A 24,483-nucleotide genomic window follows, 5' to 3' on the forward strand; every position below is an offset into this window, starting at 1 on the left:
GAGGCTATTGATATCAATCAGGGAGCCAAGAAAAATGCAAGGTTTTTGGCTGTGTACAGATGAGGCCTTTAAACAGTATAGTTTGAAGATGGACCTAGCAAAGGGCCAGGGATGCCAGCAGAGTCTCTGTGTATCACAGAGCTGCCAGTAATAATAATATATGTCCAGTAGAGCTCCACTGTCTCTTTCCAGGTATTTTTTTAATGAAGCCAAACCGTTTTCTGATAACCATGTAAAAAGATTTTAGCAAGGTGAGAGAAGGGCTTAGATGGCTTTTCTTTCCACTTGGAAACCATGAGAAAGCAAACCAATAGTTTTGCCTGAAATTAGAAAAAAAAAGAGGTGAAATTGTCAAGTTTTATGAAATCTCTTAAAATGCATGGCAGAGTCTCTACCCTATTACTAACGGTGGCACTTCCTATAGCTGACATGACTCATTAGAGAGATGTCTTTGAGTCTTCCAGTAAAAGTATTTGCTTGGTTTTTTTTTGTTTAGAAACCCATAAGAAAGTCCTTTGGATGTTTCCATACAAGATGTTGATGTTAACTTGTCCCCTCAATATCTTTCTAGATTTCAGTTGTCATTGATTCTGAAGATCTGTTTTACCTATCCTGGGCTTATCACTATTCTAATACAAGAGACTGATCACTGGTGTTTTTTTTTAAAAATGATTATTTCATATTTAACAGTAAAACTGTGTGATGTTCTATTCTGAATGGAGTCTCCAAGGAATGCAACTGTTTCTCATTATAAACGGGAAAGAAAGTAATTAAATTTTAATTATTTTTCCCTTTTGCCCAAATATCTTCACACAGTACAAATTAAATAAAATTATTTAACCATGACAAACACTTCTGCCAATTAATCCCTGGGAAGTGAAGCTGGAAAATATATGCCACACACATGCAGGCAGTCACACACAGATGCCTAGAAAAAGGAAACCCAAAGGAGTCTAAGACAAGCATGAGTTAACCAGCCCAACAGAGCTGCGAATGGGAGTTTGATAGCGATGTCAGTCTGCAAGTTGATCTGAGCCCTTTGCGGCTTCCCATCTGATACTCTGAAGAATCTTTTTTTCTTCTGGCTTAATAGCTAAAGATTAATTGAAGTTCAAGAACTCAGCATTTTTACTAGCCTTTATACTGAAATTTAAGCTGGGTAATTTAACTGTTAATTGATATTTCTTTCCTTCAGTTTGATTTTTTTAATATGGGCATATTTTTATCTTGGCTGTGCTTGGGTTTCCTGAATTACAGACAAGATTACCCAGAGATATTCATTAGACAAATGTGTTTATTAACACCATGAAGACTGTTGTGCTGAATGCCTGAAAACTGGATCTGATTATTAGAAAAGAAAATCTCTCAGGCAGTTTCAAAGCATTAAAGAAAGAATTCATCTTGTGTATCTGGATTTTAATATACCTGGTTTCATTATCTATTGAAAAACATTGGTCCTTTATATGGACAGCGTCTTAAGGTCAAAGCTAACCCCATTTCTGAATTTCATCAGATCAAAAAACCATGCTTGAAGACAAGGGCCGTGTCTCAGGGAAGCAACTCTTCTCCACAAAGACGTTGTGTCATTTCTATAGGGAGACTCCCATGCTCAGGCTTCTAGAATACCTGCAATATGGTTACTGCCTTACTAAAAGCTATACCTGCATCTCTGATATGTCTCTTTTGGCCTATTTGGTATTCAGACTTCATCTTTTAGTAGCTGAAATCAAACAGAGTATAGAGTCATCCCAAGCTACTGCTGGAGGAAGTACTACTAACAGTAAATCATACACATTGTGAAGATATATAGATTCTGGGCTCCTCAGCTCAAAAGGGACAGAGAGGTTCTGGAGAGAGTCCAGTGCAGGGTCATCAAGATGATCAGGGGACTGGAACATCTTTCGTATGAGGAAAGGCTGTGGGAACTGGGACTGTTTAGTCTGGAGAAGAGGAGACTGAGGGGAGACCTTATTAACATTTACAAATATCTAAAAGGTGGATGTCAGGAGGTTGGGGCGTCCCATTTTTCTATTGTAGCTAGCAATAGGACAAGGGGTAATGGGATGAAGCTGGAACACAAAAAGTTCCACTTAAATATAAGAAAAAACTATTTCACTGTGAGCAGTGGAACAGGCTGCCCAGAGGGGCTGTGGAGTCTCCTTCCTTTGAGGTCTTCAAGACCCGTCGGGACATGTTCCTATGTGACCTGATCTAGGTGAACCTGCTTCTGCAGGTGAGTTGGACTAGATGATCTCTAAAGGTCCCTTCCAACCCTACCATTCTGTGATTCTGTGATTCTATCTGTGTGGATTTATGTGTATTTGTATAGATAGATATTTTCACATTGATCAGATACATTTGAAAAAGTAGGATTTGCAAGCTGGCTCAGTTGCCAAGGTGATTAAACTAAATATACATTTATTATCACAGAAAACAGGGACATACTTGGTAGATTTATCAAGGAAGGGTTTTTTCTCCTTGAATGAAGCTTTCCCCAGTGATGCACATTTTCTGACAGATACAGGCATTTGGTAGGCTTCCCTGACTCTACTCAGACATCAAGGTGTTATGCATACATAATGAGTTTGATTCCCCACATTAAATACAATATAGGGAATCAATATATTTCAATGCTTTTGCCTATTGTCATATAGAATCATTTAGGTTTGAGAAGACCTTTAAGAACATTCAGTCCAACCATTAACTCAGTGCTGCCAAGTTCACCACTAAAGCATGTCCCTTAGCATCAGATCTACATGTCTTTTAAATACCTCCAGGGATGGACACTCATTTGCTTCCCTGGGCAGCATGTTCCAATTGCTGGAAACCCTTTCAGCGAAGAAATTTTTCCTAATATCCAATCTGAACCTCCCCTGGTGCAACTTGAGGCCATTTCCTCTCATACTATTACTTTTTACTTGGGAGAAGAGACCAACCCCCACCTCACCACAGCCTTCTTTCAGGTAGCTGTAGAGAGTGATGAAGTCTCCCTTCAGCCTCCTTTTCTCTAGACTAAACAACCCCAGTTCCCTCAGCTACTCCTCATAAGACTTGTTCTCTAGACTCTTCACTAGCTTCACTGCTCATCTCTGGACATGCTCCAGCACCTCAGTGTCCTTGTAGTGGGGGCCCCAGAACTGAACACAGTATTCAAGATACAACCTCACCAGCATTGAGTACAAGGGGACAATCACTTGATCCTGCTGGTCACACTATTCCTGATACAAAGCCTTCCTGACCACTTGGGCACACTGTTGGCTCTTGTTCAATGATCTGTCAACCAACATCCCCAGACAGTTTTCCAGATGCTCATCCCCAAGCCGGCATCATTGCATGAGATTGTTGTGGCCCAAGTGCAGGACCTCATACAATTGGTCTTCACCCATCAATCCAGCCTGGACAAGCCCCTCTGAAGAGCCTTCCTGCTGTCAAGCAGATCAACAGTCCTGCCCAAATTGGTGTCAAATGCAAACTTACTGAATGTGCAATTCTTTGGATTCTCCTTCCAGCCCTTTTTGCAGATGGCTGTCACATTTGCTAACTTCCAGCCAACTGGGACCTCCCTGGTTAGCCAGGACTAACAATAAATGATGGAATGTGGTTTGGTGGGCACCTCCGCCAGCTCCCTAAGTACTCTTGGGTGGATGCCATCATCGTGATAGACCTGTGTGTCTAAGTGGTGTAGCAACTCAATAACCACTTGCCCTGGGATTATAGGGGCTTCATTCTGCTCCATGGCCCTGTCTTCCATCTCAGAGGCCTGAGTATCCAGAGAACAATTGGTCTTACTATTACAGGCTGAAGCAAAGAATGCATTAAATACCTCAGCCTTCTCTTTGTCTTCTGTTACTATGTTCCCTCTCCCAACATTGGCTAAAGATTGAGATTCTCTTTAGCCCTCCTTCTGTTATGAATGTATTTATTAAATTTTTTTTAATTGTCCTTTATGACAGCAGACAGATCAAGTTCTAATCTGGCTTTAGCCCTTCTAATTTTCTGTCTACATAATATCATGACATCCTTGTAGTCATCCTGAGTTGCTTGCCCCTTCTTTCAGAGGTTACAAACTCTCTTTTTGTTTTTTTTTCCTGAATTCCAGCCAAAGCTCTCTGTTCAGTTAGGATGTTCATATTGCCCTCTGGCTCATCTTCTGGCACATGGGCACAGCTTGCTCCTGCACCTTTAAGATTTCATTCTCAAAGGATGTGCAGCCTTCCTGGACTCCTTTGCCTTTCAGGACTGCCTTCTTGTACAATCCTTTAGGCAAGACTAGTTGGGCTTTTGTAGAGTAGCAAAGGTCCTTGGTTCTGTTGAACAACATCAGATGGCCAACACTAGTTTTAATGGGAAAGGAAAAAGGCCTGAAACAGCCAAAAGTAAGGGAGCAAGGCTGTGAGGAAATGTGTGGATTTTCTGAATTGGGCAATTTTCCAATGGTTTGCTGTGAAGCAAAGACTCGATCCTTACTGACCCTGTTAGACTGTCTTGGTTTGTTAGGCAGTAGTTTCCAACCTCTGATGTTCCTAAGTACAGTCACTGCTTCCATCAGACTGATGGAAGTTCAGAGGCAGATTTTCTCAAGCAAGAGAGAAGTCATCGAGGTGACAAACACGGACAGCTGGGACACCGTCGCTTTCAGCTTCCTCCGGTATTAAAGCTGAAGGTTATTTATACCGCCGTGGGGCTTAGGTGCAGAAAATGGTACATTTACACTACCTCATACCAAACAATTGTCGATAGAATGTTGCAAAAGGTACCATTAGATATAAAATCAAAATATTTTCTGGGAACTTGTCCTTTTTTCTGTCAGGCAGGTATTAAAACAAACCTTTTGGATGCTCCTGTTGTCATTGGTTGTTATATTATTGTTTTATTTTTATATTTAAGATGGAACATTGTAGTATTACCCAAGGGAAAAAAAATTGTTCTGTGGAAGTGAAAGATTTGGTGCCCCTGGAGTCAATATTTTTTGGAAGTCACAATCCTTTAGAAATTTCATTTTCTTATTCCAGGTCATAAGAAAAGATAGATCCTTGCACATCACAATATTCTTTGGAGGGCAGGTTTTTCTGACCAGCACTGGTCTGGACTCCTGTTATGGCCCCTCGGCTCTACTAAAGCAAAATAGAGCTCTTGATGTTGATTTGAGCCCTGTACCTTAGACCTATTGCATTTTCAGATCAAGCAGAGAAAATATGCTTTAGCTGCTTAGAGAGAGTCTGACAAGGAACATTCACTGGCCTTTCTAGCCACCCCTATGTTTATTTTGTGTGTGTTTCATCCTCTGCTCTTTTCTGTAGCTCATAACTTTCTTCTGCAGCTGGCAAATGTTGAAAAGTCTTTCCAGTTCCTGCTGAACTGACCAGGGAAAGTCCTAAGTTTGCTAGTAACTGGGTAGGAAGATCAGTAACTTATCCTGCATTTTGCTTTGAGAAAATATAAAAAGCAGGCACACCAAGCAAATCACTAGGTGACTGATTTATTTATTTGTAATTCTGAGATGGAATCTTTCATCTTCATAAATGTTGTGTTAGGATAGGTATTATAACAATGCCCACTGTTGAGTTATTTTCTGTGTAAAAGTCAACACTTTAACTGTGCATAGGGAGGAAATCTTCACCTTTCACCCTGGCAGCATTTGCTATCTAAAGTTACCTAGAGTTGTCCAGTATTTAATTCCATACTAAGATGAAGCTGAGCATTTAATCTGTATTGCTATATACAAGGGCTGAGGTTCAGTTTCAGGCTTGCATGGAGGGATTGTCATTAAGCAGGGGTGTCTTTGGTGCCAGATTTTGTGATGGTTGGTTGCATTGTACTAACAACAAACCAGCAAGAGGAGCTGAGACGTGCGTGATGTGGTTGAAAATGTCAAATGCCAGGAGTAGAGGCGTGACGGAGAGGTGGCCAGCAGAGCTAACTGTGAATATAGCCTTTTTTATGGACCCATCATTTGTTGCCCAGCTAAGCACAAATGACTTTGGTTGAAAATTAGCCTTGGTGCCTTTCCAAGGTATCACTGAAAAAGAGGCAGTGATGGATCCAGGCCCTGCATCTTTCTAAGCTGAGCTAAATTTCTTTCTGAATGTTGTGCTTTCCTAGAAACATATGCTGGCTTTTCCACTTGATGTCATGAGCCCTTCCTTCTTCAGTGGGAGTCTCTTCTTGAATGCTTGCATGTTCACTTTTTTCAGGCTAAGTCATACTTTGCATCCTCAGACAGTTGTGATATTTGCTCATTTCATTGAACCCCACAGAAAGCTTATTGCCTGCTCTTTTCTGTCCGTGTTAGTGGTGTATTGATAGTACTTTAAATTGAATTCTAGACCTTTGATCTGAAATTGGGAGATGTGGGCCAGATCAAAAAAGGTTTGCTGACATCAAAGTGTGTCTACACAATCACTGTCTGACAGCAGCCTATCCTTTGGTTATACAGACTGCTGATCAGTTCTGATGTTTCCAGTGCATTAATTTTTCTATGACAATTTTCTTAGTTAAAATTTGAGCAGTAGGACCACTGGCCTCAAATTACAGTAATTTCTTCATCTTAGAGACCCTTCTGTTCAATAGGTGATCATTGTAAATGAGATTGTTGAAATTCTGGTAGATGATCATCAACTTGCAGGAATTATGATAGAATTGTTAAGTTTTCCTTTGTCCTATGCCCACTGAAAATATAAGATGCATCAGTTCACTGAAATGTATTTTTTAGTTCAGAAAAACACCTGATTGAACTGAACTTCATAAACAGGATTGAAGACCCTTACCATCTTCTGGTGGTCAGAGGGTAACACCAGGTATCTTCTCATCTTCCCCTTTTTGCCCATGTACCCCCAATACAGAAGCCTACTGACAATTGAGGATGGAGGCCAACACGGATGAGGATTGTTGCTGGCAGCCCATCGCTGTGTTGCAAATCCCTGTGTTGGTTTAGAAACCACTGTAATGTGTCAATTTTTGCCTCCCTGCACAATGGCTTCTTTCCAACTGAATACAATTCATTACGATTTATGTTGCTGGTCCTGTCCCAGGCTAGAGAGGGCTGTATCTGCAGCTCACATGGAAGGGTGCAACTCTGCTGAAGGCAATGAAGTTGCAGCCATTTGCACCACTTAAAGATTTGGCCATTTGTCTTGAAACTGTCTTATCATTTCTGCAACCCCAGGGCATGTTTCTCCTTTCTTGCTTAATTGCCAATTTAATCAAAACCTGAGATGCTATTTGAAATATGATTTCTCCTGCTGAACAGCTCAAGCTGTCACAGCATTTCTGTGCATGTATCTGGTAAACCATGAACAGGTAAAACGTATGGCTCTAATTCATGGGCCATGAATCCAAAACAGATTTGAGCTGCCCAGGCACTGTAGATGTTTAAGGATGTTCCCATTCTCAACTTACCATTAACCTCTGTGTGGGAGGTTATCTGTAGCAGAGCTGCTCGGACAGAGCTCTTGAGTGCCTTTCTGCTTTCATGCAAAGTCCAGCAGCCTGACTCTCTTACTGATCACCAGGGAATCAGGCATCTGGGGCTATATTCTGCTTTCTTCTTTTCCTGAGTGCCCCCCGCAAAATACACATCTTCAAAGAGACAAGCTATACGTTTTGCTGTCGGAAGTTGAATTTCAGGGCTGTCAACTCTAGTGACTGTGCTGTTGAACTCAGTGATGGTTGTACAGAGCCTCAGACTTTCTGATCCCAGGTTTCTCATTCTATTTAGAAGTACAAAAGTATTACTGCATTTCTAAGTGGAAAGAGAAGCTTTAAAACAGTTCCTGAAGACTTTGAGGCACAGTGAGGAAAAGCCTAAATCCATAATATTTATTATTTCTTTTGAGGTTTTATTTGCTTTTTTCTTAAAAGTCCTGTGATGAAATTTCTGAATTTGAGATGTTTCTCCTGATTTGTACATGCTTGAGATAGACACTGAAATGTCTTCTCAGCACCAGCTTTTGAGCAGTGTCATTTCAAGCACCTGACAAACTGAGGCTTTTTCACAGGTTTCTTTTCTTTTTTTTCTGCTTATCCCAGGAGCTCTAAGCTTGTTCCAGTCATTTGTAACCTTTGTAATCAGCTTGACTGCGGTATCTGGGGAAAACGTGCTTCCCTGCTTATCCAGCTTGTAAGGCAGAACAAGTAGGTATTTGCTCTCAATTCACAGCACAGATATTTTCTTGCCCTCCACTTTTTCTTGCAATCACTTCCATCTTTTGGTCTCACTCCTTAATAAAATCTTCTAGTTCTTTTCAAAACTCTGTTTATCCTGAACAGAATGATGCCTTTGTGTCAGGTAACATGCAGTTTGCAATCTGGCCTCTCATCTGTATGAAGCTAATTGGAGATTTTTGGCTGGCTTCTTGCAAAGGAAAAGCTTTCAGAGAACTTGCACCCTGAACATAATGATAGAGTGCCAGGGTCTCCAACCTGCTGTGAAGGTGAGCAAGTCTTGTCCTTTTTGTTGCTGCATCAGGGTTTGTCTCTCTTTTTTTAAGGGACTTTTTTACCCTCTATTTACTATCCCTCTGATTCTGTTTGATTTGCCTGGAAACAAACAACAGCATGATTCCTCAAATCCAGTAACTTGAGGAAGAAACTTCTTTTCTAATTAATTCTTCATCCCTGGGGGGAAGGACGATGAAAGCTTGAACTCCTGCACAAAGAAGTCACCCATGCAAAGGAGCTTAAACTCGCTTTGAAATGGTAGGCTGGGACAGAAAGCAGTGCAGCCACCTTCCTCAGTGGCGTTCACCTCCATCTGCAGAGGCTGTAGAAAGAAGGTGGACTTTTGGCTGAGGCTTGCCTGGGGCTCAGCTGATTTACTTAAGGACTGATGGCTAGTTTTAGAAAGGTGAGTTTATGCTGCTCTGACTTGTCACTGACACAGTTGGGATCACAGCTACTTCCACACTGGAATTATGTTAGTTTGTTTAAAATCTCTTTTTTTTCTTCTATTTAAGCAGATTATGCTGCTCTAAGAATTCCTCTGCAGCAAGTGGGCTTGTTTGCAATACAGGTTTCTGAAAGTGAAATACTATCTTCTGTCAGATTCCCGTGTACACACAAGTCTTGCTGTAGTGTTCACTGAGCCATTCAACCAATGGTACTTCAGTTGAAACTATCAGGTCAATCAGAGCTGGAATGGCTGGTATTATTGAGTGTGTATTCAGTCTGAAGGACCCAACCCAGAAATTGTACCTCCCTTTGAGTGACACCAGAGCCACTAAATGCTATTAGATATAACCCTAAAAAAGACGGATTAAACAGAATTGCTCTGTCCTTTCCCTGATCCAGGGAGGACGAGCATGTATCCATCCTACGCTCCTCAGCAATTATATTGTCCTTACCATTGCTCAGTCTGAAGCTAATTCTTTAGCAGCTATGACTCCTACCCAGTCAGAAATGCTGGTATTTCTTCTTGTTTGCTTGGGTCATGCGAGGGTGAAGGAGGAGCTTCATATCACTGACAGACACCAGGTTGGCCAGAGAACTGAAGCTTGAGTTTGTCAGTTCTTTGGTCAAAAGATCAGTAACAAACCCAAATGTAAGGTTAAGAGTTAGCCTGTTAGAAGAAACGAGATAGTGGTCAGGTCTGGGATGTATTACTATATAAATCTGCACATTCATTAAAGCAACTAAGGGGCTGTCACTTTAAAGGGAAAAAAATATTTCTCTTGCATTGAGATATTGGATGACCTTGTTTCAGAGGTGATGGAACATATGTATAACTAAGGACATTTTGAATATTGTCTCTTGCAAAGGAAAACATTCAGGACTAAAGATGGATATTAAAATTTATAGCAGCATATTTCACTGCAAAGAGCAGGAGCCTGGGGCAGAAGGAGCTGAGTGTTTTCAGCTGGGCTGAAACACACCTCCTTTTGGGTGCACTTCTCAGACCCTGTGATCTCATTGTCAGTCATGCTGTGTGTCTGTTGTAATCCTTTTGAGGGCCAGACAGACACATCAGAAATGATGTAGTGTAACATGCCCCTGCATGTATGCAACTAGATCAAGGGTGTCAGGAAGTTTGGCAGTGCCTCGGTACCCTTGCCCCAGTGCTTGCAAGACAGTGCAGTGCCCTTGCAGACCTATCTGCTGCCCTTGCAGAGGACAGACATCCAGCATGACTCATACAATACCAAGGAGGCTCATGTAAGAATTAATACGTATTATTCAAGAAATACCAATCAGTTCTAGGTGTTGTGCAGACTTATAATCAAGACTGTCATCCAAAGGCCTACAGTAACATCATAGGTTCTAAGATAAGAATAATCTAGAGACGCACTTGAATGGCCTTAAAGAATTTAGGTTCCAAATACACTATATCTGATACTAAAAAATGATATTTGACCTTGTGTGAAAGATTTGGTCTCTAGAGAGGTCTGTTATTGAATAGACCTGTGTTCTGCATGCAGTTATTTTAGAGTCAGTGGGCTTGTGCTGTTTCTGATCCATTGCAAATTTCTCAGTCCCTGGCCATGTAGAAAGAAATAGGTGTGGGATGACAGCATGAAGGGAACAGATGGTGAAACCTCCGGTGTCATTCCTGACTACGTGAAGCACTGGAAAGGGACATGATGACGTTTATAATGTCCGTAGTTGACTTTGCCAAAACTAAAATGGGCAAGCTACAGACTTCAGATCTCTTTGAATTTGTAAATCAGCAATTCTGCTGCATTGGTCTTTAAAAAAACAAACAAACAAAAAAAGCCATATTAAGCGTGTGTTCCTGTGGTTGGTAAAGCGAAAAAATAAACAAACATCACTGTGTTTTGACACTTAGCTAAAAAAAATGTGGTGAGAGACCCAATGAGCAAGATAGCACTCATTGAGTTAGTCATACGTGTTACATGCAAAGGTGAAAAGTGTGCAAAAACAACACAGCCCTAAATTGTCTTTGCAAGGTACTTTTGGGCTGCTTAGCACTGCTTTGCCTTATGAGACTGGGAGTTTCTAGACTTCTCAATCAAGGCAATAGAAAGAGGTAAGTTTTTACTGACTGTGCCAGGAGCGTGTTTAATCTTCGCTGCAAAGCAGTAAGAAAGCTCCCAGGATTTAACCATCAAAAATTGTCTTCAAAATTTTCACTGATGCAGAAAGGTTATAGGGTATATTCACATAGAGGAATGAGGTTTAAAAATGCTTACATTTCATTTTCTTTGGTCTGAGGAAGAGGGAGATGACTCCTAATGATTTCCGACAAAAATACCAGTAAGGTTTTCTTTGGAGGACTGACCCAGCAGCTTGCCTGTTACTGACATTGGAGGAAAACTCAGACCTAAAAGCTCTGATTACTTTTCTTGTCTCTGCACTCAAAATGTATTGACTTTGCCCTCTCTGGCAGTCAGAAAGTCCATATGCTCTATGTGAGTTAAAGATACTGTTCTATTCAGATCCTCTCTGTGCAATGGGGAGATGCAAGAGTCTTTTGAGACCTTCCCCTTTCCTCTCACAGGTTTTTCTATGTAGGTAAGTTAAAGATGAACAGTGAAACACAAGTAAGTGATCTTCCCTAAGACTGATCTGAAAACATGGATTCTTTAGGAGGCTTTTGATTGAGAGAGAAAACATGAAAACAGGGAGGAAGACTGTCAGAGTTGGATCAATTTGCCCAAACAGCTCAGTTTTACAGCTGACAGCATTTTAGCACTCAGGGGGGAGTTGTGAAAATCTCTCTACAGGCAGCCATGTCCTTCATGCTGAGACATACCTCATATTATCTCAAAAAGAAAGAAAGAAGTAAAGAAAAAAATAAAAGATGAGGTGGCTTAGATTGCTCTTTTTTAGGTCATGAAGAAAATAATCCACTCTTGTTTAATTTCTTCATCAAATAATGCAGTGTTAATCTCATTTACTGCTTGATCACTTGCTTTTAGATGAAGTCTTTTCCATCTAGAAGGGACTCAGCACTGTAGCAAGCTGGAAGCTGAGCTAGGCAGGCTGTATTGCCTGTCTCAAGGCTCCCATTGCAGATCAGAAGATACAATTCATGAAGTTAAGGTGCAGTGACCCGCTTGGAAAACAAATTACTCGTATCTTTGCACTTCCTTAATGAGAGCAGTTGATAAAAATGCCTGTAACAAAGAAGAAGGCTGTTTTAATGCTTTATGTCTGGCAGTCCGTTCTGGCTTGCAGTCACAGTGAGGAATAGTCACGGAAACCTGTGGAAGACAGAAGTTAAGGTGTGGCTGTGGAAGATGGGTTTAATAAAGCTGGAGAAGAGGATGCATGTCAGAAGCCAGAGAAGGAGGCTATGCCCTGAAATTGTTTCTTGGAGTCTTGTCATGACTGGAGAGACACTTCTCTGACACAGAATATAAGTGGAAGTAAGGTCTCATCTGCTCAGGAGGTGGTGAAGAAGAGAGAGGACTGCAGAGGTAGAGGCAGCACCAGCAAGATACGATGTTGGGATGGAAAGTATGCTACACATGCAGAGACATATGCAGAGACATACAGAATGAAAAATAAAGGCAGAATTTTAGGAGACATCTGCTATAGGCTGTCACAAATGGAGGAAAGCAGAGTGACAAATTCTTGGACCATATCTCACAATATTTGAAACCACAAGACACTTGAATTGCCATCTCTGGGCTGATGCCTCACAGATCTAACTGTCTGCTTCGAACATGTTTCCTACCATGTAATCTAGCATCTCAGCTGATTTCTCTGACAACCCCCCCAGATGCTTTGCCACTGAAATTTAAGCTAAACATGCCTGATTTCTTCTTTTCCTTCACTGCTCTTCTTTCTGCAAGAACAGGAGCATCAGAAGTAACAGAAAGATGGAGCTGTGTCCCAAGCTCTGCCTGTGGGGAGTGAGCATGCTGTAACACATTTGGCTTTCATTATAACCTTGACCTAGAGTTGCGAGAGGTAGCTCTCGAAATGATGCTGGCAGGTGGATTAAAAGCTGTCTGAAAGATGGGGAAGAAAGGACACAACTGGTGGGAGTCTTCCTGGGGCAAGGAGAGACTCTGGTACGGGGATAGATGGGACATCCAGATCCAATGCCACTACTGTTCCCAGGTGCAGTTTTATGTTACAGTTAAACTGATAGCAGTCTTCATCCCACTCCTGGCTCTTTTATTCATGCCCTTTCCTTTGCATCAGATCTGGAACTGCCACTGTGGCAGCCTGAATTGGTTCTGCTCATTGAGCCAGTGGAAAACTAGTAATTATTGTTTTCAGTGGGTCATTTTCTATCAGATTAGCTTTAGCTCACTCTACACCTTCATTAATTGCCAAATCTGCTGCAAGGGAAAGGATGGAAATGCCTGTCTGTATCCCAGGGGAGAGAAGATTGCTGTGAAAAGAGTTAGCTGTAACACGAAGCTGCACCCTTGCTTAAGAGTGCCCAAGTAAGAGAGATGCGAGAGACAAGAAATGTGGGTGATAGCAAGAGCACAGCAGCAAAGGACAGACCCTAAAGGAGCACAGGTGTGGGACAAAGAGCTAACACCAGGGAAAATATAATACAGAAACATCTCAAGCAGAGAGCCAGCAGGATTCCTTCTCTACTGTAAGAAAGAGAAAACAAAGATGAAATCCTCTGACGGCAAGATCTGCTTCTTAGTGTCTCGGAGGGAGCAGTGGGCAGCCCCAGAGGAGATATATTTCAAAACAGTGTAAGGAACAATTTTACCTCTGCAGGAGACAGACTGGATGGTTTCCCCCAAAAGCTCTTCCTAATTTCTCCATTCCAAGTCTTTTCAGTATCATCTGAGACAGAACAGGTTGGGTTTGACCTGCTAAGGCAGTTGGAACTATCCTGTTTAACTTCTGGGACATGAGTAGAGTAAAGACAACAGGAACTGGCACAGTGTTCTTCATAACAGATAAAATCTTTGAGAAGTGGCCAAGAAAACATCCCTGGACTTCACTGTATTCACTATTGCTAAACTCACTCTGTGTGGTTTGTAGTTACCAATATTCATCATCTGCCTCAGGGCTCTTAAGACTGCAGTGTTCCAAATCCCTTGATCTCCTCTGCACCAGAATCCCTCGCCTCCCCTCAGTATTTTCCAGTGCAAGTGACTGCTAAATTGTATTTCATATCACAGCAACTACATCTGAGAGGAGGCGAATAATATGATGTGTTGTGTTTCTTTAGCCTATCAGGCAACATTACAGAGAGCAAAGCTAAAAAAATGTGCAGCCCTACTGGTGAGCTCCTCACCTTGGGTGTGAGACCTGGATATGGTCTTCTTCCAGATGCTGATGTATGGGGGAAAGACAAGAGATCTTTAACAATATTTAATTATAATGGCATGTGTGAACTTTTTCTCAGGTTTTCTCTTCTTCCCAGCCCTTATACTAGACTTGTAATTCAGGGGAAATTCTGTGATGTGCATTGGAGAATGCATCACTGGAGGGGTGCATCACTACAGAGCATCAATGTAGACAAAGTGCTGCTAAATCAAATGTTTTAAACCCTTAACAGAGGAGTGAGGATCATCTATACACAAAACAAAAATTACAATGTTTGAACAGCAAAATGAGGAATCTTAGTTTGACTTGAAGAAGCCTTTTCACCCCTGACTTCAGCTGGGACATGAGTTTCTCTGTCCTAAATGCTCCTTTGACAATATGCAGCTGCCACTAGTGAAAAGCCTCCAATTGCTTCAGCTGCTTTAATAAGCAGTTTTTAACCCGTTCCTTTGACATTATTTTTGCTCTTATTTTTGCCTGTAGTTCAAACCTAGCCCTGCCCTCCCAGGTAATGGCTGTCACACAAAGGACAGTTTGGTCATCAAGAAGAGACTTTTTGATTTCCTTACTCTCACAGTTAAGCCTGTTTTTTATTCTAACAGATTCAAAGCAGGAATAATACATCCTCAGAAAAGAGTAGTCCATTTTATCATACTTTCTGCTCACGCAAGCATGCTGCCAGGCACTGCTTTGGAATTTGCAGTTAGTCTCAAACATAAGATGTGTGTGTGACAAGGACTTAGCCAAATGTCTCCCCAGCTCACCCCTCTCCCTGCATCCTTCATTGAGCTTTCTTCTGTGACTACAAGGTTTTCTTCACATTTGGCAGCCCCTGTGACTGCAGGTTGCTTTGGTCAGTACTGGGGAATACAGCCACAGCTTGGGACAGGACCACCCCTAGCTGCTCATCTAGCAATTGATTCTTTGTGAGTTTTCCTGTTGACCTCTCTTTGGAAGGCAGAGAAGCAAAATGTACATTTCAAAACAGATTTGGGGTTGTTGTTTTGGTTTGGTTTGGTTTGGTTTTTTTTTAAGAAAACAGTGCAGTCCTGTATTTCATACACTCGGTCTTTAAATTACACCTGTAAGATAAGATGCAGGAGCACACAATATTGGCATTTGAAAGAGCTGCTATTATATACATTTTATGACAGTTTGAAAAGCAATGTGTCAATCAACATATAGAATAGAAACATACCTTTACTCCATTCAGGAACAGTATGGGAGAAGTTTAATTTGCTTGTTATGCTGGACTTGCATGGGAGCCCTCCCCTTGGCATAGATTGTAGGCTCTCTGTCAATGCCCATTGAGACTACTGGCTTCAGTAGCGTCCATTTTCAGAAGGCTGCTGTGGCCAGGAGCCAGCACTCTCTCTTCACATAGCCCCACATGCAGGTACCCTACTTTGCCTGCTGCAGTTGCTTTAAGCTTGCAATGGTTCCCAGTAGGAAATACAAAAGGCAAAATAGCAAGAGGGCAGAGATAATGTAGTCAGAGAGCACCTTTTGGAAAAGAGGGCTTTCTTGTATTCAGAGGCACACACAGCATTGAGAGACGGGCAGGGAAATAACCCTGGGAGGGAAAGAAGAAGAGAGAATGGATGAGTTACTGCTACCCTAAGGAGTTAAAAGGGCAATGAAAGATGAAAGATGTACAGATGAAAGAGACATACTCCATAAAAGTCCATGAATAAATGAAGCAGTGAACAGAATCAGTGCTAACTCTGACATATCTGAGGTAGGGAATGGCTTTATAAAAGCTTTATTTTAAAAGAAACCATTTAATGCAAAATGGAAAAGAGTGGGCAGTGAGGAAATGATGTCTTGTAAAGATAGCCACTGATGAAAGGGAGAAAAAAAGACTGCTGGGAGAAATCTGAATATATATTGAGTAAGAGATCTGAATGAAATTTGTTTAATAGCATGTCAAAAGATGTTGTTAGCAAACCTACCAGCTTTTTAATTTCTTTTTCCATATGTTTTTATATATGCTTGCACATTATGAAGTTAAAAAGAACTCATGAATGGAGAAAAAAGGACAAGAAAAAAAATATATTAATTTTTGAAATTAAATAGGATGAGAGTGATGATCCTGGAAAATGCTCACCAGTGGAGTGGAATGTGGTCTTCAGTTAGATAATAAATTTGATTTTTTTTTTTTAATCCCATTAACAGAAGATTACAGAAATGTGGATGTGACCAAAACAGTAATGTTGTACTTTACAGATCAGATTATCATAGACAAATTGGACTGTTTTAAAAAATGGTATTTTTCAGCATGCAAAGTATGCTTTATCTGTAAAGACAGTAGTAAAATTATCAATATTCAATACTTTTTCTCAGGATATATTTTCAGCATACCTAGTGTGTGCCCATCCTGTTACAAAAAAAAGTTACATGAATAAGTGAAGTCAAAGTCTCAGGAATCAATGTGCTATTTCATGGTCATTAACCTAACTCATTAGTGATCTGAGAGGGGGGGCGAGCAGAATGAGGGATTAAGTCCATGGAAGTGGCTGCATTCAGACATGTTGACAACAAGGGGCATAGGAGAGGCATTGTATGTGAGAACCAGCACAAAATTAAGTTAAATCCACATCACAATCATAGAATGATGGAATAGTAAGTGTTGGAAAGGGACCTTTAGAGTCTAACCCCTCTGCCAATGCAAGTCCACCTAGTTCAGGTCACACAGGAACATGTCCAGGCAGGTTTTGAAGACCGCAAGAGAAGGACACTCTACAACCTTCCTGGGCAGCCTGTGCCGAGGCTCCCTCATCCTCACAGTAAAATAGTTTTTCCTTATGCTTAAACTGTACTTTTTGTGTTCCAGCTTTTTTCCATTACCTCTTGTCCTGTCACTAGATACAAAAGAAAAAAGTGGTGTCCCAACCTCCTGACATCCACCATTTAGGTATTTGTGAATATTAATGAGATCCCTCCTCAGTCTCCTCTTCTCTAGACTAAACAGCCCCAGTTCCTGTGGCATTTCCTCATAAGGAAGATGCTCCAGTCCCCTGATCATCTTGGTGGCCCTGCACTGGACTCTCTCCAGCACTTCCCTGTCCCTCTTCAGCGAGGAGCCCAGAACTGGGCACAGGACTCCAGATGAGGCCTCACCAGGGCAGAGTAGGGGGGAGCAGAACCTCCCTCGACCTGCTGGACATACTCGTCTTCATGCATCCCAGAATGCCATTGGCCTTCTTGGCCATGAGGGCACATTGCAAGCTCATGATTAGTTTACAAATCACAAAAGACTATCCAGGAGCAATCTTGAGAGTGGATGAGCCCATGGAAGACAAAAACATGCCAAAAAAGGAAGGGAAATGAGTGGAAAACTGAGCAAGACATGCAGTCTGACATAGCAGGAAATAAATGTGTTGCAGTAATTGCCTCTGGATGAGGCTGGCTTTTCATTGCTGCTGCTGGAACTAGATCAGACATGGTAGAAATGCAATTCAGGTGCACAACCGTCTGTGCCCACCACAGTATCATGGTCATTGAGGAAAGCAGCAGTAGGGAAAAGCAGGGATCAGCAATGCTGATGACTTCAGTAATCTTCATGGTGTTACCAGCACCAGGGCTTTTGGAGGCAAGTCATCTGATGTTTAGGAGGTCTCTCATCAGATGTTTTTAAAAAGCTTGTTTTTAGTCTAATAAACGTTGATATTCTTTCTCCTTGCTTTTGGGGACGTGAATATTCCAGTTATATTTTCTATTCAGTGTTTTTTTTTTCTGTAACAGTACAAAGTAAAATCTCAAGGATAAAAAGAGCAAGAGCCAAGTAGAAATATTTCCTGCATGCATACATGGTGATAGGAGTTGTACTCTGGAAAAACCAAATGTCACAGGCACTGGAAACTCAGTATAGGATCAAGAGGGAGGTCTGCTGTGTTAGATGCTAAAAACTGTGGGTATGTTTCCATGAAGGACTGGGGGGAAAAAATTTGAATTGATAAGCAGATACAGCTGACTCCTTGCAACTTTCTTAGGTTAGTCCATGCATTTGTAGATTTTTTTTTCTGTAGTTCTACATCATGACGTCTGTAAATTACGAAGTCATTCAGGGGGCAATTTTTTAGAGATATGTGAATGTTTATTTTCTGTCTGTAAGCATCCAGATCCCTTAAATTATTTTTCATTTAAAATCCTTTAGGCTAAGCTATTATGTTTTCTGCAGTCTTCAGAAAGCATTATCTTTGTTCTTCTAAGTTACAGACTTTCCCAAATGTGTTGCAACTCTCCTGTGCCAGACCTAAAATTAATGGCCTGCTAGACACTTTTTCTAATCACAAATATCTGCCCCATTTCCTCTATCCAAGGAGGGCCACGTCACCTGCTAGGCTTTTAAGGCCATACCTATGTTTTAGTCCCAGAATTACTGCTGCCAAACTTTGCTTCTTTCCCATTGCCACAGTATGTGCGTATGGCCTGGCTACTATGGACACTATGTCTGTACTCAATGAGAGAGGTGATGTGAGCAGAAGAGAGGGGGTTTGTGGCTACTTGTGTCACATTTGCTGTTTGCCCCATCTCACCTGAGATGGTTTTGACACTTATCTAGTTTTGTGCCAGAACTGAATCCTTGTGGTATGATACAAAAGAATCAGACAAGGACTGACCCACTTTTTTCTTTCAACGTTAGTCCTTGTTGCCCATTGCTTTCCCTGCTCTGCTCCTACTGCTTATGGGGAGCCATGGGCATTGGCTGTGTTGTTAGTCAGACCTCACCAGAAAGAGGCATAAGAGAAATGGAGTCCAAGTAAAATTGACAACTTCATCACACATTATGTTGATGATTACATTTGATTGCCTTTTGCTTTTTTACCTGGGAACTGATTGCAGAAACACTGGGTAATTATAGTCAGGGAGCATTTGGAGAAGGCCATGCAAGTTGTTGCGATCCAAGACATGCTCAACTTTCCATCAGCAAGAGACATCTTGACCTTTGGTATTTTGTCATAAGCCAACTTTTTTTTAATAACTAAAAACTGAGCCACTTACTTAAAGAGATGCAGTTATTTTTGGAATGTCATGTAAAATTCGGGAAGGACCTGACAACAGCCGTTTCCTTTCCTATAGACGTATATACCAGGCCAATATTGGATAAGATGTGGACGACTCTTCAGATCAGAGAGCGGTTGGTCAAAATGAGCAGATAGAAATGAAATGGTAGAAATGAAAGCCTGACAGCTGGAGAGATGGTCACGCAGGCAAGGGATGCCATGTCCCACCTCCCAGTGCTGCACTGCTTTCAGCTCAGATACAACGTGCAGAAAAATACAGCTGAAGGACTTGGTCATTTGGAGAGGGAGACTTGAGATTTTCTACCATCTCTCTTTTTTTGTTAAGGCTTTTACAGTCCCCATTTCAAGTGGGTTTCTGTAATAGTTGGAACTGGAGAGCGATAGATTGGAATTACCTATTCTTAGAGCTGGGGCTTGAAGTAAGCACCTGAAACTGCACAATTCACACAAAAAGGACTGGGAGTTCGTGTCACTGGGAAAAAACTTATCCTTTCAATCTTTTTGACCAGCTTGAGCTACACTGGTGATTGCCTCAGAATCTCAAGTAGGTCTATTGGGTAAAATTGTGGTTTTTTAAGGAGTCATTACTTGTAATATCATTAAAGCCAAAAAGACCATTGCTCTGATCCTCTAGTTTGTACTCCATGCACTTGTGCATCAGTCCTATTGCTTGGATACCCCCTCCCTTGCCTCGCTTCCCTCAGCTCTCTCAGATATCACCATTGGCAGTAATAGGAATACCAAATTAAAAATTTGATTCTGTTGATTAATGACAGAGTTTACAAGGTATCTTGATGCTGAATGTGTAATTGGGGCCACAGATAGAGTAGAAAGCCTTTCTTCCTTGTATGGGAAGAGTGAATAGTCTGAAGAGCAACTACTCTGGTATTTGTGGCCAGAAAAAGAGGTACAGCAATTGTTTGCACTGCTTTTTTAATAGAGAGAATATTAAAACTCCAAACTTGATTTATTAGCATTATGAGAAGCCTACAGTCTAACAGAAGACAGCATTAATATTTTTCTGGAACTAGTGTGTTTTGTACCAGCAGCGAGTAGATAAAAGCTTTCCACAATTTGTTTAATTTATCACAAGAGAGTGTTTGATGCTACTGCTTTCTCCATATTAGGTAAAAGCCTTTGTAAACCATTCATAAACTTCAGTAGTTACTACTGAATTGCAATGAATGCCTAAACAAACTGGCAGATGTTTTGTAGTCTTTCATATACTGTGTATATATCTTCTTTACTCAACGTAGTGCTTTAAGCCTGCAGAATCTTACTTTTTGTTTTGAGATCGTTTGATCCCAAGAAGATCAGGTGATAAAAAAAAAACTTTAAGAAACCCCAAAACAAACCCCTGTGCTAGCAATGTGCCCATAGGGAAAAAAAAAAAGGCCATCAGCCTCCCGGGTTGCATTGAGCATTGACAGTAGGTAGAGGGAGATAATCCTGCCTCTTCTCAGCACTGGTGAGGCATATCTGGATGCTGGATCTGGTGCAGAGCCATCCACTACAAGAGAGACAGGGACTTACTGGGTCCAGTCCAGAAAAGGGTCACCATGATTAAGAAATTGAAACATGTCTCTTGTGAGGAGAGGCTGAGAGGGCTGGGACCGTGCAGCCTGTCCCAGATGTGGTCTGGGAAATCTTACTGATGGAAGTATGTAATGAGGGGCAATAAAGAAGATGATACCAGGCTCTTAGAAGTATCAAGTGACATGGCAAGAGGCACAAATTGCGTAACAGGAAATTACACTGAAATGTAAGAAAAAGTGCTTTTTTTTATTTTTTGCACTGGTACAGGTTATCCAGAGAGATTGTGGAGTCTCATCTTTGGAGGTGCTAAAAAACAGACTGGATGCTTGCCATACTCTCTTGTTGCTCTTGGGCTGGACTAGGTGGTTTCCAGAGCTCCATGCCAACCTCAGCTGTTTCACATTTCAGTGATATCTTTGGTGCAGAAAATGGGGACCCTGAACTATGGTTATAAAGGCAGTGATCCTGCACATCGACCAGCTTGGAATGAGAGTAGACTGTCTGCCTATTTCTGCTGTAGAGCTGAGCAGCTATTAAATGATAACTTCTTCTCACTAATGATATCAAATGGATTTTTAACATGTAAACAAGAAGGAGAGAGCAGGGTAACTTGTTATAAGCTATGGGTTTGCCTGAAGCAGATTTCCCATGTTAAAGTACTTAAAAGCAAATATAGAATTTATGATGTGTCAGTAGATTTTAAATTTGAATAACGTCCAGTTGTTCTAATGGCTAATAAGGAAAATTATCTGAGTCAACCTCACCATAAAGCAGTAAATACATCCTGCCCATTCAGACACACTTCTTTCCCCCCCCGCCCTTTCCCATTAATATCACCCTGAAGAGATGTTTCCAACATATTATGTGTACCATCATACTGTGCTTTTGGTATTCCTGGGTGTCATTACAAAGAAGCCCGAAGACTATACCGCTGCTCCGCTGCCTGTGATGCTGGCTCAGAAATTGCTTGGAGCAACAATAGCAAGTGTCAACAGGGAGCCATATTAATTATTTTGAATGTGTCTCATAAGAGGAATCAACTGCTTTTATTGCAGCACGAATATTACTTGAATCGGGAAGGTTACTCTAACTGTTGTCGTAATCTATGTTGTCGTAATCTATGTGTCATTAACTTTCCGTGTTTAGAAAAAGAGATTAACAACCCTGTAAATTGTTACAGTAAACAGATGAATTATAACAACATGTTTTTATTATAAATAGAAGTTTCTCAATATAGTTACCTCCAAATTACTGGAGAAAAAATGTAGTCTTTATCAACTGGGAAGCTAAATGACAGTGTGGGGAACCAAAACACTTCCACCCAGCTGAAAGCAATGCCGAGCTCTGCAATGTGGTATCTGCATCTTCTGCAGATGGGAAAAACAAATGCAGTTGTACTTCACACCACACTTCCTCCAAAAACTGCTATGGCACAGACATACTAGAGTGAGATTAACAGCTTGAATGGGTTTGTGTGGAGTCAGTTGTCTCCTGAGGCATATGGCCTTCTAAGCGAACATCGTGCAAAATGTACACCATTGTGGTAAATCAGGTGTAACTAAAGTTCAGCATAGTACCTGTGTCTTCATGGAAAAAGCAAAAGAAATGGGAATGCTTCCAACATTCAAGTGTCTCCACAAAATGTAGATTTGTTGTGAAAAATGCACAGTAGAACAAAATACTTTCAAACCTATTTTGAATCTGGTGCCATAAAAAATGCTGTATGTTTAATTATAGCCCTGGTAGACCTCCGTAGGAAACAGTCGAACTAAAACACTTATTTGTCCACAGGGCAGGCTCACCATGGACAAGTTTCCTACATTGCCCCACCGATACACCTCGATTCAGATCTGGAGAGACCACCGTCCAAGGGTGAGTCGGTGGTGCAGTCTCCATGCACGTGTGTTGCAATCCTGGCATGAGTGCATATCATTCATTTGCTCATACAGCCTCCATGGTGAAGTTACCACCAAGGATGCTCTCAGGAGCAAATTAATCCTTGCAAGAGAGCTGTATGAGGATGACTGTGTGCGATGTGCCTCATTACATAACTTTGAACAAGTCATCTTATTCACAAGCTATTTTGCTCATCCCACTAGTTTACTTCTGCAAGAACAGGTATACCTTAGGTCCTGCCCTCTGCCTTCCTCTTTTCCTTCCTAATGGCAATGCCTGGGCACAGGGGGCTGGTATCAGGATGCAAAAAGACAGATTTCATCAGCCTTTCAGGTGAGTGAAGGTATGGAAATAGTTGTGTGCTGCTTCAGGCATGGATTCAATCTGTGTTGCTGTTGCTTGAGATTTTGTCTAGAGTTGGTGGGGAGATGTGTTCAGTACAGAGGATGACTCAAATTTTAGGTGAGCTGATTGCCCTCGTGAGCTAGTAGCTGAAATGAGTGAGCTATGTGCCTCTCTTGAATGATGCGAATAAAATTATATGAATGTGAGCCCTTGATTTCTCTGCCCCATTTGGAGGATCATCCCCTGACTGTGTTGGGATAAAAGCCTAGTGTTTGCTCCTGTGGGAAATCAGCTTGGCCCCAGAGCTGGTACAGACTTCTTGCACCTCCCTTTACTCCTTTTAATTAGGTTTTCAGTGGTCAGATATATCAAAATGACCATCTTGTCCTTCTTGGAATGGATAATAGCAAAGTTAAAATCAAACAGGTATATGGAGGGATTCTTGGGCAGTTCACAAAATGTGTATGAACATCAAACACTGGGAATGTTGTGAAAGAAGAGAAAGGGAAGAAAAGGACAGCCAAAGCATGTTAGCAGGGAGATGGACTAAAGCTTAGATTTAGAGCTTTTCCTTTCTCCTAACTCTCAAAATGATGCTACAGTGGCAAAAAGGGTACAAGATTGACTTTTGTAGTGGTTGTTGCCTTACTGCCCCAATACTATATGACTGTATCTGTGTGTGCTGCACGTGTTTCACAACTGGAAAATGCAATCTATATAGGCACACTGTCATTACGTAATATGAAAAAAAACTATTTTAAGTCTCACATCATTATCCATCTCTAATATTCTAGGAGATAGAAAAACCTGTGTGTCAGTGAATTGCAGGTGCAGCTGCAAACTCTCCTTCTCCAAAGGACCTAAGGACTTTGTGGGCTAAATGAAAGCATACAGCTAATGCTCTTGGCTTGAAATGCTCTATTAGTTTTGAGTGAGCATTTCCACCAGCATCCATGTGGGTCTACTGGTAACTTTATCAAGTAAACATTTTCTGATTTGTTTTTTTTTTACCTTTTTAAGTGTGAATGTGTGTTACCTTAGCTGATGCTGTAATAAAAACTAAGAAATTGACTTGCTGCACAGAGACAGCATCATCACTTTTGTCCTTTGTTGGTTCCTTTTGCATCTCCACTACATGGAACTATGTGAGGGGTGATGAAGCTTGAGTGTGAGGATGCTGGATTCAGAGCTCTTCCTCCAAATCTGGTCTCATTGCAAGTTGGATTGGTCACGTACAATCTCCTGGCGTGACTTCCATTCAGCTCTGAGTGAACTACCCTGAGATTTTACATATGCATTTGAGATAATCAGCTTTTTCTAAGCCACTTGAAAACCTTCAGTTCTGTGATAAAATATACTACCTTGCTTTTTTAATAAGGCAAGAGGCAGAACATTCTTGCTCAAGTCTGTCTCTGGTGTTGGATATGATGATTCAGAGCTTACTTAGAATAGATCAATGTACATCCATGCCATG

At 41.3% G+C, this 24,483-nt stretch overlaps 1 protein-coding gene across 2 annotated transcripts in view; it reads left to right on the top strand.

Annotated features, from left to right (window-relative positions):
* ADGRL3 (adhesion G protein-coupled receptor L3) overlaps positions 1-24,483 on the top strand; it is a 337,944-nt gene that overhangs the window by 164,313 nt on the left and 149,148 nt on the right. The window contains exon 5 of one of the 2 annotated variants that reach the window (XM_061992427.1): positions 22,560-22,640. The exons of the other annotated variant lie outside the window; for it this stretch is intronic. Within the exon in view, the coding sequence (XP_061848411.1) occupies positions 22,560-22,640 (81 nt within the window). The remainder of the gene's footprint in view (positions 1-22,559; positions 22,641-24,483) is intronic. 2 annotated transcript variants of the gene reach the window in all.

The sequence above is a fragment of the Colius striatus genome, chromosome 3, assembly GCF_028858725.1.
Source record: "Colius striatus isolate bColStr4 chromosome 3, bColStr4.1.hap1, whole genome shotgun sequence".
In the NCBI taxonomy this organism is placed as follows: Eukaryota; Metazoa; Chordata; class Aves; order Coliiformes; family Coliidae; genus Colius; species Colius striatus.